Source organism: Arvicola amphibius, chromosome 1 (assembly GCF_903992535.2).
Source record: "Arvicola amphibius chromosome 1, mArvAmp1.2, whole genome shotgun sequence".
Lineage (NCBI taxonomy): Eukaryota > Metazoa > Chordata > Mammalia > Rodentia > Cricetidae > Arvicola > Arvicola amphibius.
The window spans coordinates 122,453,480-122,469,079 of NC_052047.1; the positions used below are offsets into that span (position 1 = coordinate 122,453,480).

The 15,600-nt window shown below is 38.6% G+C and overlaps 1 protein-coding gene across 1 annotated transcript in view; it reads left to right on the top strand.

Moving 5' to 3' along the window:
- The window catches only part of LOC119809790 (phospholipid-transporting ATPase ABCA3-like), a 74,583-nt gene that overhangs the window by 9,331 nt on the left and 49,652 nt on the right, over positions 1-15,600 (top strand). Inside the window, exons 5-10 of the mRNA XM_038322923.1 lie at positions 197-347; positions 4,004-4,263; positions 8,104-8,220; positions 8,695-8,812; positions 9,646-9,819; positions 10,397-10,575. Coding sequence (XP_038178851.1) covers positions 197-347; positions 4,004-4,263; positions 8,104-8,220; positions 8,695-8,812; positions 9,646-9,819; positions 10,397-10,575 — 999 coding nt within the window. The remainder of the gene's footprint in view (positions 1-196; positions 348-4,003; positions 4,264-8,103; positions 8,221-8,694; positions 8,813-9,645; positions 9,820-10,396; positions 10,576-15,600) is intronic.

Genomic DNA, 15,600 nt, shown 5'->3' on the forward strand with positions numbered 1-15,600 from the left:
TCCAGAATCTCCTCAAATACTCATCAAAATACCTTCAGAATTTCATATTCTTGATACACTTTAAGAGTCGTTTTGTTTCTGATTCCTGTCATAATTTTCTCTTTTTGTTTTATATATATATAATATACACATATTATATATATATATATATATATATATATATATGTATATATATATATATTATTGCTCCTCCTAGGTAAAATATTACCTGCGTTTTAGTAATGTTAAAAAGAACATGAATGCTGGGACATATTTCCAAGGACACAGCTGGTTTACAGATTTTCTCTTTCCACCTGCACGTCTTCTGGGACCTAGAAACCGATATGATGCAGACGGAGGCAGCCCTGGTGAGCAGAGGTTTATGAGGTTTATGTTGCTTATTTTAGTATCCCATTGCATTATAAGATGGATGGATTAATACTTCTTCAGTCCTGTGGTAAAAAAGTATTTAATTAATCAATTAATTAAAATACATTTTAAATTAAAATAGAATTACATCACTTTTCCCCTTCCCTTATCTTCCTCCTACCCTTTTCAGGTTAGCTCCCTCCAACCCCTCCCATTGCCCCCACTCTCACACTAATATCTTCTTTTTCTTTGATTATTATTGTTTTAGATATAGATAGGTAGATAGGTAGGTTGGTAGGTGGGTAGATAGAGGCAAGCTGGGGGAGCCATTTTAATATCTAACAAAATAAAACAGATCAAAATCAATCAGAAGAGATAAGAAGGAAACTACATATTCATCAAAGAAAACATACACCAAGAGGACATTTTAGTCCTTAACATCTCTGCCCCAAACACAGGGCATCTAAGTTTGTAAATGAAATACTATGATAGCTTAAATTACATATTTTAATTTAAATAATTTATAAAAAAATCACACACTGATAGTAGGAGACTTCAAGACCCCTCTCACCAATAGACAGGACATCCAGACAAAAACTAAACAGAAATGCTGAAGCTAGCAGACATATTAAACCAGATGGGCCTAACAGATATTCATAGAGCATTTTACCTTCACACAGAAGAATACACCTTCTCTGCATCTCATGGAACAGTCTCCCAAATTGACCACATACTCTGATGCAAAGCAAATCTTAACAGATACAAGAAAATCAAAGTAACTCCCTGCAGCCTATCAGACCACCAAGGATTAAGCCGGACAGCAACAAAAGAAACAATAGAAAGTTAACAAACTCACAGAAACCAAACAGGTCTCTACTAAATGAAAAATGGGTCAGGATATAAAGAAATTAAAGGGCTCCCTAGAGTTTGCTTTTTTTTTCCAAGACAAGGTTTCTCTGTACCTTTGGTGCCTGTCCTGGAACTAGCTCTCGTAGACCAGGCTGGCCTCAAACTCACAGAGATCCACCTGCCTCTGCCTCCCGAGTGCTGGGATTAAAGTCCTGCGCCACCACTGCCCGGCAAGGCTCCCTAGAGTTGAATGAAAATGAATATATAGTATATCTTATGAGATACAATGAAAGCAGGGATAAGAGGAAAGTTATAAAAATCAGTGCCTGTATGAAAAAGCTGGAGAGATCTCACACTAGCAGCTCAGCAGTACACCAGAAAGCTGTAGAACAAAGAAGAAAAGAAGAAATCACACCCAAAAGGAGTAGACGGCAAGACATAATCAAACTCAGGACTAAAATCAATAAAATATAAACAAAAAACAATACAAAGAATCAACAAAGTAAAGAGTTGGTTCTTTGAGAAAATCAACAGAGCCTGTGGTAGTAACAAACCAATACCTGATTTGACTTAAGGTCACGCCAGGGGATGGAATCTATACCCAGCACTGCTTGAGTGACCAAGAACCCATCACTAGATAGCCCAGGAACATATGATAAAACAAAATAATACTCTTCTAAAAATATATATGTAGCAATTTAATAACTCCTAATGGCCTCTTGCTATGCTTATATAGATCAATGTCCCATTCTGCTATCATCAGAGAAACCGGGAAGATATACCGGGAGACCCACAGACAGACATTATGCAGAGAGCAGACACTTTGGGACACTCAGTCCTAAATTGGATGCCTCTGTCAAATCCCTCACCTCAGGGCTCAAGGAACTCCGTGGAAGAGGAGTTGGAAAGAGCATAAAGAGACAGAGGAGATGGGGAACACTAAGAAATCAAAGCCCTCTAAATCAACAAGATGGACACACATATGAGCTCACAGGGACCATGGCAGCACGCACAGGGTCTGCACAGGTCTGCACAGGTCTGGACCAGATGGAGTCTTAGAGAGGAAAGGAGAAATACACACATGCCTCCACTCCAACCCACAAACAATCTCCAATTGATAACCTCTTACAAATGAAAATTTAGTTCCCTCCAAAAGAGTCCATGGGGAAAACAAACCCTCTTAAGGGGAGGCTGCAGTCCCCGCAGTAGATGGCCAGCAGGAAATTAACTCAATGGCCTCTTTGAAGGTTTTATCGTATTTTATTTATTTATTTATTTATTTATTTATTTATTCTCATAATGCCACATCAGGGTGTTTTCTTTTTTCTAAAATTTTACTCTATTTTCAATTTTTATTTATATATATGTACATAATTTTAGATATGTACTGGGTCATATATATATATATATATATATATATGCTTCTAGTTTAGTGTTTTTATTATATTCCTGAATGTGTAAATGAGTGTGTCTCTGATTCTAGTAGCTTCTCTTGGGTTTTTTCCCCTCCTGTATGTTTTGTTCTGAGGTGTTAGTTTTTGTTTTATCTTATTATATTTTATTTTTACCCCTTAGAAACCTGTTTGTTTTCTAATGAGTGACAGAAAGGGATTTGGATAAGAGGGGAGATGAGGAGTAACTGGTAGGAGAAGAGGGAGGGGAAACAGTAATTATGATATTGTCTATTTTTGATAAAAAGAAGAAAAAACACATGAACAGTTTCCACAGATTAGAGAAGACAGTGTCTGCTTAATAAGTAAGCCCGGGCATCATTCTGTGCAGGAAACAGGAACAGAAAAGGGACACTGAAGGAAAACACTGGAGAAATGCAAATCGAGTTTATATATTAGAAATAGCATTGATCCAGTGTTAAGCTCTCAGTTTTGAGAAGCGTGCTGTGGTCGCAGATGAGGCTAAGGAAGCATTATTCAGGGTCTACAGCAGTTTTTCTCAGTCTTTGCATTATTGCCCTTCTAAGAGCCTTTGGGGACTTTTAAAAGCCTAGCCTTCCCTCTCATGAAGTTTCAACATCACAGAGCTATGTCTAATTATGTAGGGTGGTGTGGGGTGATCCAGCCCCTGCCCACTTTGAGGATGCATGGCATAGAAAATCCCTGTGTATTGCTTTGGTCATTTGCCATTATATTGATTTTTCCAATGTGAAAGCATAATTAAAAAAAAATTAACCCCAAACTCTCTTACCCAAAGGTACCAATGAAAGTATATTTTCTCTATCCAGTAAAGCACAGCTGTCAAAAATGTGGGACTAACTAATTCAACATTGTGCATTCCCCTCCTAATGTTAGGAATAAAGCAAATATATTTGTTCTCACCAGTTCTGTGTAGTAATTACTCTAAATTCTTGTCCATAGCAGAAAGAGAAAATAGAAAGTTGTAACACTTGAGAAAGAAAGCTACACCCTCTTTATTCCCAGCATGTGGGTTCATCCTGTTTGTGTGGAGAAACTGTGGGGGCTTCTCGGGATCTTAGACCAAGAGGAGACTGTGGTTAAAGTTAACTTGGCTCTTTCCCATTGACATACAGCCTTGTGTCACCTAACAAGGGCTACGGTCTCAGAAGGATATTGCTAGACAGCTCATCTCCATCTCACCACGTGAGCATCACAGTGAGTTCACACAAGCTAAGGCGGCGGTACCACTTCGTCACAGGTGGCAGAGCAATGAGATCACCTTCATGCCAGAACAGTGGTGTATGATACATTGCTGTGCATGAATTGCTGTTTTTCTTTGTTTGGCTCAGGTGTCGGTAGTCATTTTACTTAGCAGTCTTTGTTTTCTCACTCAGGGTACATCAGTGAAGGGTTCCTGGCTGTGCAACATGCCTTGGACAAGGCCGTCATGCGACATCATGGTGGTGCTGCTGCCACCGCACTCTTTAACGACACTAGCCTTTTCATCCAGAGATTTCCATACCCGGCATATCAGGATGATTACTTCCATACATTTGCTAATATTTTTATCCCTCTAATATTGGCATGCACCTTCTTTATGAATTATCTTACCCTCGTTCGGTCCATTGTGTGGGAAAAGGAAAACCAATTGAAGGTAACTATTTTTCTTGTAGACATCATTTACATTGAAAATTTTGAACGTATGGGATGGATTATTATGGAAGGTTGAATTATCTACTCATGTTCAAAACTGATGGCTCTGTTTCACTTGCAGCCACTCAACACTTGCTTTTGTGGCAATTTGCTATAATTATGTCTTTATTCAAATTTTTTAGTATGACTTTTAGTTACAGCGAACAGAAGACTACTTTATGGAATATTCCAGATTTAGTTTGAATATCAACTATGCTCAAAACACTCAGTGCATCCAGTCCAGGGTTAGTGATTTACCAGACGGTTTTTGAATACTGATTGGATCTCCTCACTAGTTACAAGTCTGGACAGGTTTTCTGTTCTTTCGCTATCTGATCTTGATAGGCATTGTATTCATCCACATTTCTCCACGTTCTCTCCATTATTCAAAATTTTGTTTGCCGTTGAACAGTCCATAATACTCTCTCGTGATTCATTTCTTTAGAACCAGAAGTAATGCTCCCGGCCTCTTTTCTGGTTTGAGGAGTGTGTTTTCTCACCTTTGTCACGGGAGTCCGGCTAACTTCGGCCATTTCGGCTAATTTTGGCGCTGTTGACTTTTCTCTGTTGTTTGCATCTTCTCTGTTTTATGTGTCTCAGTCTACTCTGGGTTAACTTCTCCCTCTGGCCTGTGTCTGGTTTGTCCTTCTTTTCTAGGCTCATGGAGATAGCGTTTGGCTATTTGTGTAGCTGTTTCTTTTTAAACTTAGGCCTCTCTAGCTGTGCACGTCTCTCTCTCTCAGTCCCATTTTCACTGCACCCCATAAGCTTTGGGAGGTTGCGTTGCGTTTTCATTCTGTACTTTTCCTCATTATCTCTTCAGTGCTTGTTGAAGAACGCATTGTTAATTTCTACCTGTAAATGATTTTTTTCAGTTTTTTTTTGTTTCTGATTTCTGGTTTCATCCCTTTGTGGTAAGAAAAGATACTTCACATAATTTTAGGCTCAAAAAATAAAAATAAATCTAAAATTACAATGGGCGATGCAAATAAAAATCTAAGAGAAGTAAAAAATAAAATATATTAAGACTTCTTTATAGGCTAACATTCATTCTGGAGATGGTTCAGGAAGAGATGAGAATTTATTTTGTTTGATGTCATGTTCTGTCAGTTGAGTCCAGTGGGTATAGTGTTGTTTGAAATGCTCCATTTTTCACTGAGCTTCTCTGTCCAGTTGATCTGTTACTGAAAACGCTGTGTTGAAGTCTCCAGCCATTATTGCGGCACAATCCCTCATTTGATTCTGTTCGTTTTCCTTCCTGTCTTTTGCTGCTGTTACTTTGGATTCATACATGTCTTTCACTGTAGTATCCTCATGATAATATGGACTTTTTTCAAAACACAATATCCTTGATTTTATAAGTTTTGCTATAAAATATTTTTGTTTGATATTGCTACTGACACTTCAACTCTCTTTTGGTGACTATTTCACGGGATATGTTTTTGTCTTTCTACTTCAACTCAATTCTGCTGTTAGATATGAGGTGAACCGCAGCAAAACTCACAAATACATTAAATGATACTTATAGGATCCTACACCTGATGGTTCTGGAATATAACACTGTCTGTAAGCACAGTGGGTTTACCAGAAGCCTGGCATAATGGAGTATGATCTCTATCCCAAGAGAATTAAATTACATATTTAATAAGAGTCACATAAGTAGGAAGACACAAACGTTTGACCATTAAACCAAGACTGGGTATGAAACAGTCATGGAACATGACTTGAAAAGTAGAAAAGGCCTGAGTAATAATAAACATGCTTTTCTCTGAGAACAACAGAGCAAAGATTAGAACTCACAGTAATTTGGCAGTTAGACAACATATAGATCAAAGAATAAATTCCTGGGGAAACCTGAAAATATTCCAGCCTGTTAGCAAATGTGTAGTTCACTGAGATTAGTGGTATATGTCTAAGGTGAACTGTACGGTACACCCGGAACTTCCTAGTGATCCGTGCACAGCAAACTCGGTGCAGCATGTAGCGTTATGGTTTCTTCAAGATTGTTTTGACTGTCCTGGGTCTTTTGAATGTCCATATGAATTTTATTAGCGTTTGTCAATCTCTAAGTTTCTTTTATGTATGTGTATATGATGCATATCTGTGTATATGTTTGTGTGCCACACCATGCTTGTCAGAGGACAGCTTTGGGTGTCGGTCTTCATCTTCCACCTGGCTTGAGACAGAATCTCGTTGTTGTTCGTGGCTGTGTATACCAGGCCAGCTCATGAGCCTCTGAAAAGTCCCCTGTTGCCACCTCTCATCTCATCACAGGAGAACTAACATCACTGACACACTACTGTTCTGAGCTTTATGTAGGTTCTGAGATTTTATGTAACTCTGTACAAAGATTTTTGGAAAGAGATCTGTGCAGTTTGTACATAATTTAAGGTATTTTACCATGTTAGCAATATTAAGTTGGTGAAGTGGGGAGCCTTGCATTTACTCAGACTTTCTGTCATCTCATTCAGCCACGTTTTGCAGGTTTTATGTACAAATTTTGCACTATTTTTGTTGAATGTGCTTTGTCGCTTTAAATGCTTATTTAAACTTGCTAAGTAAGGGTATACAAGATGGCTCACATGTAGAAGTACTCGCTCACACATGGGCCTGATGACCTGAATTTTGTACCTGGGCCCCAGAAGGTGACAGGAAAGAACCAACTCCCAAGAATTGTCTTCTGACTTCCATGTGCACCATGCCACATGCATACCTGCATGCACATATGCATGTGCATGCACACAGACAAATACAATACATACATGATAAATAAATAAAAGTTTGCAGAGTGAATCTGTTTCCAGTATTGAACTGTAAAATCTCAATGGCACATTTTCTCTTGTTTTTGTCTCTACAGGTAATAACACAAGCCTGTAACCACTCTAAGGAGATTTGGATAGCATGCATATGTTCCTAGATCTTTCCAGTCATGTACTCATTAATTCAAAAGACTTTCACTGAGAACCTTGTATGTACCACGCAGGTAGAAACTAGAGGGAGGGAGCTATATTCATAGAATTTAAATATTGACATATTAGTAAAATTCAACAAAATATTTTAAATAGATTCTGAATATTCAGACCTCTCAAGTAACTTTTCTTAATCTATGCTAATATTATATTTTTTGTGGAATGTTTTGAATATGCTTTTATTAAAGCTCAAAATACCTCATATTTCTATAAACAACTACTTCTGAGGAAAACACATTGTTCATAAGGGTATCGCTAAAACTGTGGGCATTTTCTCTTCTCATCTTAAATTTAGTATTTTCAACCTTTATGCTTGAGTTTAAATACTTTTTTTTGAGACAGGATTTCTCTGTGGAGCTTTGGAACCTGTCCTGGAACTAGCTCTTGTAGACCAGGCTGGCCTCGAACTCACAGAGATCTACCTGCCTCTGCCTCCCGAGTGCTGGGATTAAAGGCGTGTGCCACCACTGCCTGGCAAATTTAAATATTATTATATCTTTTTCTAGAAATGTAATTGTAAGAAAGGTATATTTAAGTGGTTTATAGCTTTGCTTACATGCACTCCGTGTCTTTAACAGTATCAGGAAGTTAGTTATCGGAGAAATGACCTCTGAGCTTATAAAATCTACAGGATTCAGTCACTAGCTGAACAATTTTAAAGAAATTGCAGGAGATCCTGGGTCAAGTTTATCCTTTATAACTTGGAGATTTAGGCCATAAATATGAAGTCATAGAATATGTCAGTATATTTTGAGAACTCTAAGGCACTGTGTGTGTGTGTGTGTGTGTGTGTGTGTGTTCATGATGTTTAATTTGTGGTAATTCTCCTACAGGAATACCAGCTCATGATCGGACTGGGCAACTGGATGCTCTGGGTTGCCTATTTCTTCACATTCTTTTGTTTGTATGTTATTAACATCGTATTTATATGCGTGGTTTTATTTGTCAAGGCAAGTGTCATTTTGATCCCGGTATGTTGTGGCTAAACTTTAAGAGGGAAACAGAAGTATAGAACCAGCCTAACATCTCACAGCTTGTGTGGACTTCATAGTAGAATCTCAGAGGCTGCCTGGTTTCTCGGCAGACTTCGGTTCAAGCCTAGGTGGATTTTCTGTGAGAAATGGGTCATTTGGTGCTGGAGATGAGGCTTTTTTAAGATACTTGCCTAACACACACAAATCCCTGCATAGACAGAGAGCGATGGCGCACGCCTGCAATCCCAGCATCATCATCAGCTACACACTTCAAGGCCAATCTTGGCTCTATGAGATCTATTACAAAATGAGTATTAATTTTTCATCTTCCTGAGTGCAACACTAGTGTTGGACAGGAATAATAAAATATTTAAGGATATTTCTTTTCCTATGCTTTGTCATTATAGCTCATCATCCATGACTAAACTGGATTTCTAATTATTTTGCTAGACTGAACCTGCACCAATCTTCCAATACAATGACCCAATCCTTGTCCTCGTCTTCTTGTCATCTTATGCCATCTCATCAATATTCTTCAGTTTTATGATTAGCACACTGTTTAATAGAGGTGAGTACATGGTTCCTCCTGGGAAAGAGCCTCAGCAACAAAGCAAACACTGTGTTTGAAAGCTCTTTCTGAATGTTACCTCCCGCCACCCCCATGGCCCCTGTGCTCTGAGATGGCCTGTGCCCTTGTAAGTACTTGAAATGGAGCTCACACCTGCAGTGCTAGGACTTGGAAGGCAGAAGTAGGGGGGATCATAGGTTTGTGGGATCCTCAACAACATAGTAAGTTTGAAGCCAGCCTGGATTGTATGAGATTTTGTCTTAAAAAGAAAGGGAATAAGGTGAGTGATGAAAATTGATAAGCAGAGCATTTGTGTGACGGTGTGATCATACTTGATCATATTCGCGTGTTCTTTCTAACCCTGGACTGCCTCTTGTATCCATCTAGCCCTTCCACCAGGAACTGTTGAGATGCAGACCCTTCTGAACTGGAGGGCACCGAGTCTGCTAGGATCTGGTGATGAGAAAATCATCAACTGCAGAACTGCTCCTTGCACTTAAATGTGTGCTTTTGGTCTGTTACGTATTTGAAATGCAGTGCCTGCCCACACAGAACTGGTATTGGCCTCTGGAGTATGGATATCATATGCACAAAGCATAATTGTAGCGTTCTCTAAAGAAGCAGAAACAAAGATAAGGGGGTATTATGATGAATTGATTTGTTTGGCTATGGAGGTCTAAATCTCCCCCCATCTGAAATCTGTGACCATGGAATTCAGGAAATCCAGTGATTTCTTGTAATGCCTACTTAGTGTACACATTTAAAAAAGCCATTTTATGTGTTGTGCTTTTCAAAATTGCTTAAATTGATCATATTTCCCTTTACTTTTACAGTCAACTTTGCTGTGACTTTAGGAAGTTGCTTATTTTTCCTCACCTACTTCCCATGTATTACAATGTATTCTAACTATGAACACATGACATTCAAGCAGAAGCTAATTTGGTGCTTCAACTTTAATGCTGGGATGATGTTCGGACTTAAATTCCTGATCGATTCAGAGAGAAGGAGTGAGTAGTGACCGTGTAAACTTTCTTATGCTTTCAAATCTATGGAGCTGATACCTAACTGGTTATTCAGATTTTAATTCTGATTGCTAAAATGTCCACCAAAATGTTCTTCTACTTTATACTAACGTATTAGTATGTGAGTGACTTCACAGTCTCTCCAAAAATTTACTGCTCATCCAGAAAGATAGCAGGCATGTATCCTTATACTTTTGTGATTATGTTTTTCCAAAATTATGCATTCCTGTGAGATTTTATTATGCAAAGCAGTAAGGAGAGAAATCAACATCCTAGTCCATAGGTCTGTTTATTTTTATTAAATTCTACTTTCCTGAATTGTATATAGTTCATTTTTATTCAATCATTTCCAATTGTTTCTGTTTGGGTACAGTGAGAAACAGTTCCATTATTACTTACTTATGCAGATATCCTCTTGGAGTCCTAAATTCTAATACTAAGAAGGTAATGGACTCACATAGAAACCTCTAGAAAGCACTAGCACGTCACTCAGTTATGATGCAGATGAAGAACTTCTTTAGTCCCTCTGGCATCTAATTGAATGTCTCATGCTTTGTCTTAGAAACTGGAATGAAATGGAGTAACATATTCTCACCAGCAGATACGGACAGCTTTTTATTTGCCTATGTGCTAGGAATGCTTTTAATTGATGCTTTCCTATATGGCCTTGTGGCCTGGTATACAGAGGCTGTCTTTCCAGGAGAGTACGGTGTGCCCAAGCCATGGAACTTTTTCATGACAGTGAGTCTTGGTTCCTGTTGTTCATAGGTGAATTCTTGTGAATTTGTTCCAAAACATCTTGAAAGAAAAACACTAATCAGTTTTATACTATTACTGAGTTAGTAGAGTAGGTGGGAGAGCCATTCTTATCTATGTTCCTGTCATACTAATCCACTACTGTTTTCCTAATACAATCTGAGACCTTATATATACATACATAGACAATGTAGGTAAGATCTTGGAGTCCTAAATAATTATTGCAGATATCTATAATTATATGTGAGGAAACATAATCCATGGGTAAGAGCTGGGAAAAAACAAGTGTACAAATTGTGAATGATGAGTCTGCACATTTGCAGGAATGTATTTCAAAAAGGCTTGTGCACTCCTTTTGGAGGGGAGGGGGTCGACACAGGGTTTCTCTGTGCAGCTTTGGAGTCTGTCCTGGAACTAACTCTGTAGACCAGGCTGCCTTGAATTCACAGAGATCTGCCTGCCTCTGCCTCCTGAGTGCTGGGATTAAAGGTGTATGCCACCACTGCCCAGCTAAGGCTATGGATTCTTAAACAAGGTACCAGCACTGAGACTCTGGACACTAACACAGAGACTTGAACCACACCTGGATCCTCATCACCTTCTCTTGTCTAGATTCCTTACAGTCATAGCTCCAGGGAGTAGTATGAAAATCTTTGGCATGTATGTTTCTCAGAGAAGATGTGATAATGATATAGCACTCTCTCTATGGTGTCCGTTGGCAGGAGTTACTTTACCCCCTCAAATTCTTACTTTTCAGGGGCAGGTTTTTTAAAGATAATAATTTAATTGTGTTTCTCAGGTCCTTTTTCTCTTTCCACACCCTTCTTTGCACCCCTCCCTATTCTCCTCAAATTCATATCTCTTTGTTAAAAGACTAATTGGTATTGCAAGTGTATATGTAAACACACACACATATATTATATATATATTATATATAATAACATATATATAATAACACATAATATATTGTATTATATATTATATAATTATATAATTATATAATAACATATATGTATATAATATTTCTAGGGCTGACCTCTTAAAACTGGATAGCCAATAACCAATTGGTGTGCTTTTCCCTGGGGCAGACCAGCTCTCCCGTGCTCCACTTTCCCAGTTTTTATTTTTTTTGCCTAATATTCTTTGTGTGGGACTGAGGCTCCTCCCTTTCCAGTTTGGCATGAGAGGTATCCATGGGGACTGGGCTCCACAACTCTGTATTTGATTAGTTGTGCTTTTCTGTTATGTTTCCCATCTGTTGCAAACAGAAATTTCTTTAATGAGGAGTGCAGACTACAAGTATCTGTGGGTTTAAAGGCAAATGTTTATAGATTGTTGTTAGCAATTATGCTGATTTAAGAAAGTAGTGGCTGTAGATTCTCCTCCAATAACCATGGCTTCACTAACACTGAGTAGCTAGCTAGGTTTCCAGAACAAGGTGTGGTCTCCTCCTTCTTGTGCTATTTTAAGTCCAAGAGAGTTATTGGTTACCACTAAGGTATGTATGCCACTACTACACCATTAGGGTTATCGTGCCAGGCTGACCCTTGATTTGATTTATAAACTGGGTGAGACTGTTAGTTGTCTCCCTCCTTTGGAAACTTGCATAGTGCTTTCTGGTACCATGAAAGCTAGTTCTCACAGAGGAAGCAGACAGGTCAGTTCCAGCTGAGGGGAGTCTGGACACTGCTTCTGAAATGCAATAAAGATTTGCTTTCTACCTCTGGGAACTATCCAAGGGTAATAGTAATAAGGTGTATGTTTGGGGAGACTCTTGGGCAGCCCTGGCTAACAACTCAAAACACGGTTTCTCATATCTGGTATTGGGATTTTTTTGTGGGTGATTTTTCACTTTTGAAAAAAGAACCAGTATCCCAGATGAGAAAATTTCACTAAAACTATACATGTATATTTATATGTGGAGTTATGTGCATTATAATTTATTACTCATGACTCTTTCAGACACCCTTATTATTATTTCACCCAGCTCCCTCTTTCTTTTATGTTTACTTCCCTCCCATTCCATAAAATGCCCATCCCTTTCCTATTTGCCATATATGATCATTTGTATCCTACTATCCTCCTTTATGCTTCTCCCACCTTGTGTAGTTATCTCCAGCTCCCTCCCTACAAAGCCCCCTCTTTTCCCATTTCCCTGATAAGATCACTTGTATCCTGCTATTCCTCCCTCTATTGCTCCACAACCCCCCTGTGCTGACAATGTTTCTGTTTTACTTTCCTGGTTTCTGTAGTTATTACAGGCTACGTTATGTGTTTATATCTGGAGATTTGGAACCAGGAGCCTCCGAAAGAAGAGAACATGGGATTTGGGGTCTAGGTTACCTCACTCCATCTGATCTTCCCTAAGTTCATCCATTTGTCTGCAAAGTTCATGGTTTAATTTTTCATTACAGCTGAAACCACATTTTCACTGTCATTTAGGATGTTTCCCTTTCCTACCTGTTGTGAGCAGAGCAGCTATGACCAGGGCTAAGCAAGTATCTTCAGAGTAGAACGTTGAGTCTTTGGGCATACGCCAAGGATTGGAATAGCTGTATCATATGGAAGATTTATTTTTAGCTTTTTGAGGATTCTCCACACTGGTTTCCACGGGGCTGCAGCAGTTGGAAATTGCACCAGCAGTGAATGAGGGTTCCCTTTTCTGCTCGCATCCCCTCTAGCTAGCATTTGCTAGCATTTATTTCATAGATCTTCATTTCAATTTAATTGCAGGAAGTTTTTTTTTTCATTTTTCTGTTTTTTTTTATTGATCCCCATTCATCATTTAGTAATGAGTTGTTTAATGTCCTTGAGTTTGTGTATTTACTAGAGCATTTTGCCATCAATTTTAAGTTTTATTGGATTGTGGTCAGATAGGATACAAGGAACAATTTCAGTCATTTTGAAGTTAGGGGCTGGAGAAATGGCTCAGCGGGTAAGAGCACTGACCGCTCTTCCAGAGGACCTGGGTTCAATTCCCAGCACCCACATGGCAAATCACAACTGTCTGAAAATCCAGTCCAGGGGATAAGACACCTTCAATCATTTTGAATTTAAAAAGATTTGTTTTGTGTTCCAGGATATGGCCTGTTTTTGAAAAGCTTCCATGTGCTGTAGAGTTGAATGTGAATTCTTTGGTGTTTGAATAGAGAGTAACTACAGGTATTTGTTAAGTCCATTTGATGTGTAATGTCAGTTAATCTGGTTTTTCTGTTTATTTTTATCCAGATGATCTTTATATTGGAAAAAGTGAGATATCAAAATGACCTTGTATTGATTGATTGGTGTTAATCTGTGTCTTTAAGTCCAATATAGATTTTTTTAAATGAAATTGGGCACACTGAGTTTGGTACAAATAAGTCAGATAATAATGTCTTTTTGTTTAGCTGTTCCCTTGATTAGAATGAAGTGCCACTTTCAAAATCTTTTGTACTTAGTTCTAATTTAAAGTCTATATTTTCATATATTAAGATAGTGACAGCTGCTTGTTTGTTGGTCCTCTTTCACTAAGATGTTGCTTTTTTTTCTTTTTTCTTTGTGGTTTTTTGAGACAAGGTTTCTCTGTAGCTTTGGAGCCTGTCCTGGAACTAGCTCTTATAGACCAGGCTGGCCTTAAACTCACAAAGATCCTCCTGCCTCTGCCTCCCAAGTGCTGGGATTAAAGGCGTGCACCACCACCGCCCAGTTTAAGATGTTTCTTATAGGCATCACGCAGCTGGATTTTGTTCTTGATCCAGTCAGACAGTCTGTGTCTTTTGATTGGAGAACTGAGGTTATTGATATTTAAAGTTATTATTGAAATGTGTATGTTAATTGTGGTAATTGTGTTGTTGACTTTTGGTTTTGTTTGTATTCTCAGTGGCTCTTTGTGTTTTAATAATTATGGCTTCATATGTCTTTTCATAGCCTCTCTGCTGTGCTCATTTTTCTCTTCAGCCCAAAATATTGCTTCCTATGTCTTCCTTGGTTTTGGTTTTTTGGATATAGTTCTTTTCAGGATGCTTATGTTATTGATAGTTTTTCTTTTTCCTTCAAACATGGCTTTACAGCATGTATTATTTTACATTGGCTGTCATAGTCTTTTAGGACTTGGAACACATTGCTCTGGGCTCTTCTGGCTTTCAAAGTTTACATGGAGAAACCAGCCATTATTCTAATTGGTATTACTTTATATGTGACTGGACTGGTTTTTTTTTTTTTTGCAACTTTCAATAGTTTTCTTTGTTATATATACTCAATGTTTTAACTATGATACGCCATGGGGATTTTCTTTTCTTGTCTACTTGGTGTTCTGTGTGCTTCTTGTATCTGTATGGGTATGTCTTTCCTTAGTTTGGGAAAGTTTTGTATATTCTTGTAAAGGATCCGATCTATGCCTTGACTTGAAATTCTTCTCTTCAGTCCATTCCTATGATGTGGAGCTTTGGCCTTTGCATGGTTTCCCACATTCCCCAAGTGTTTATTTCCATATTTTTTTTGTTAAATTTTCTTGTTCCTTGTTCATCTTGTCTTGATCCCCTATTTTATCTTTGAGACCCAATGTTCTGTCTTCTGCTGACTCATTCTACTTACAAAGCTTTCCTTTTAGTTCTGCATTTGTTATGGACACAACAGGCTGAGGAAGATGAGAGAATGTGGAAGTGGGTTGGGACTAGAGGTTGGGAATGTATTGGAATTAAGTCAGGTGGACAGAGGGGACAGTCCTAGCATATATGTTGTGTTTCCTACTCCAAGACAGACCGTAGGGATAGGTGGGTCTGAGTGGAAAGGTCGGATATTATGTGAGAGAGCCCTGTGGTTTTGTGGCTAGGCAGGGAAGATTCTGACTTACGCCTAAGCCACTTTGCAGAGAGGCAATGGAAGGCCAGACTAGGCTGGTGCACAGGTGTGAGAACCCAGCTAAATCTTGTGGGGTTGAGGAAAAAGGTGTGGATGAGGTGATCCTGGGTACTTTCCAGGCTAGGTTCAGGCAGAAGCTGAGAAGGTGGCTACAGCCCAGGATGTGTTGGA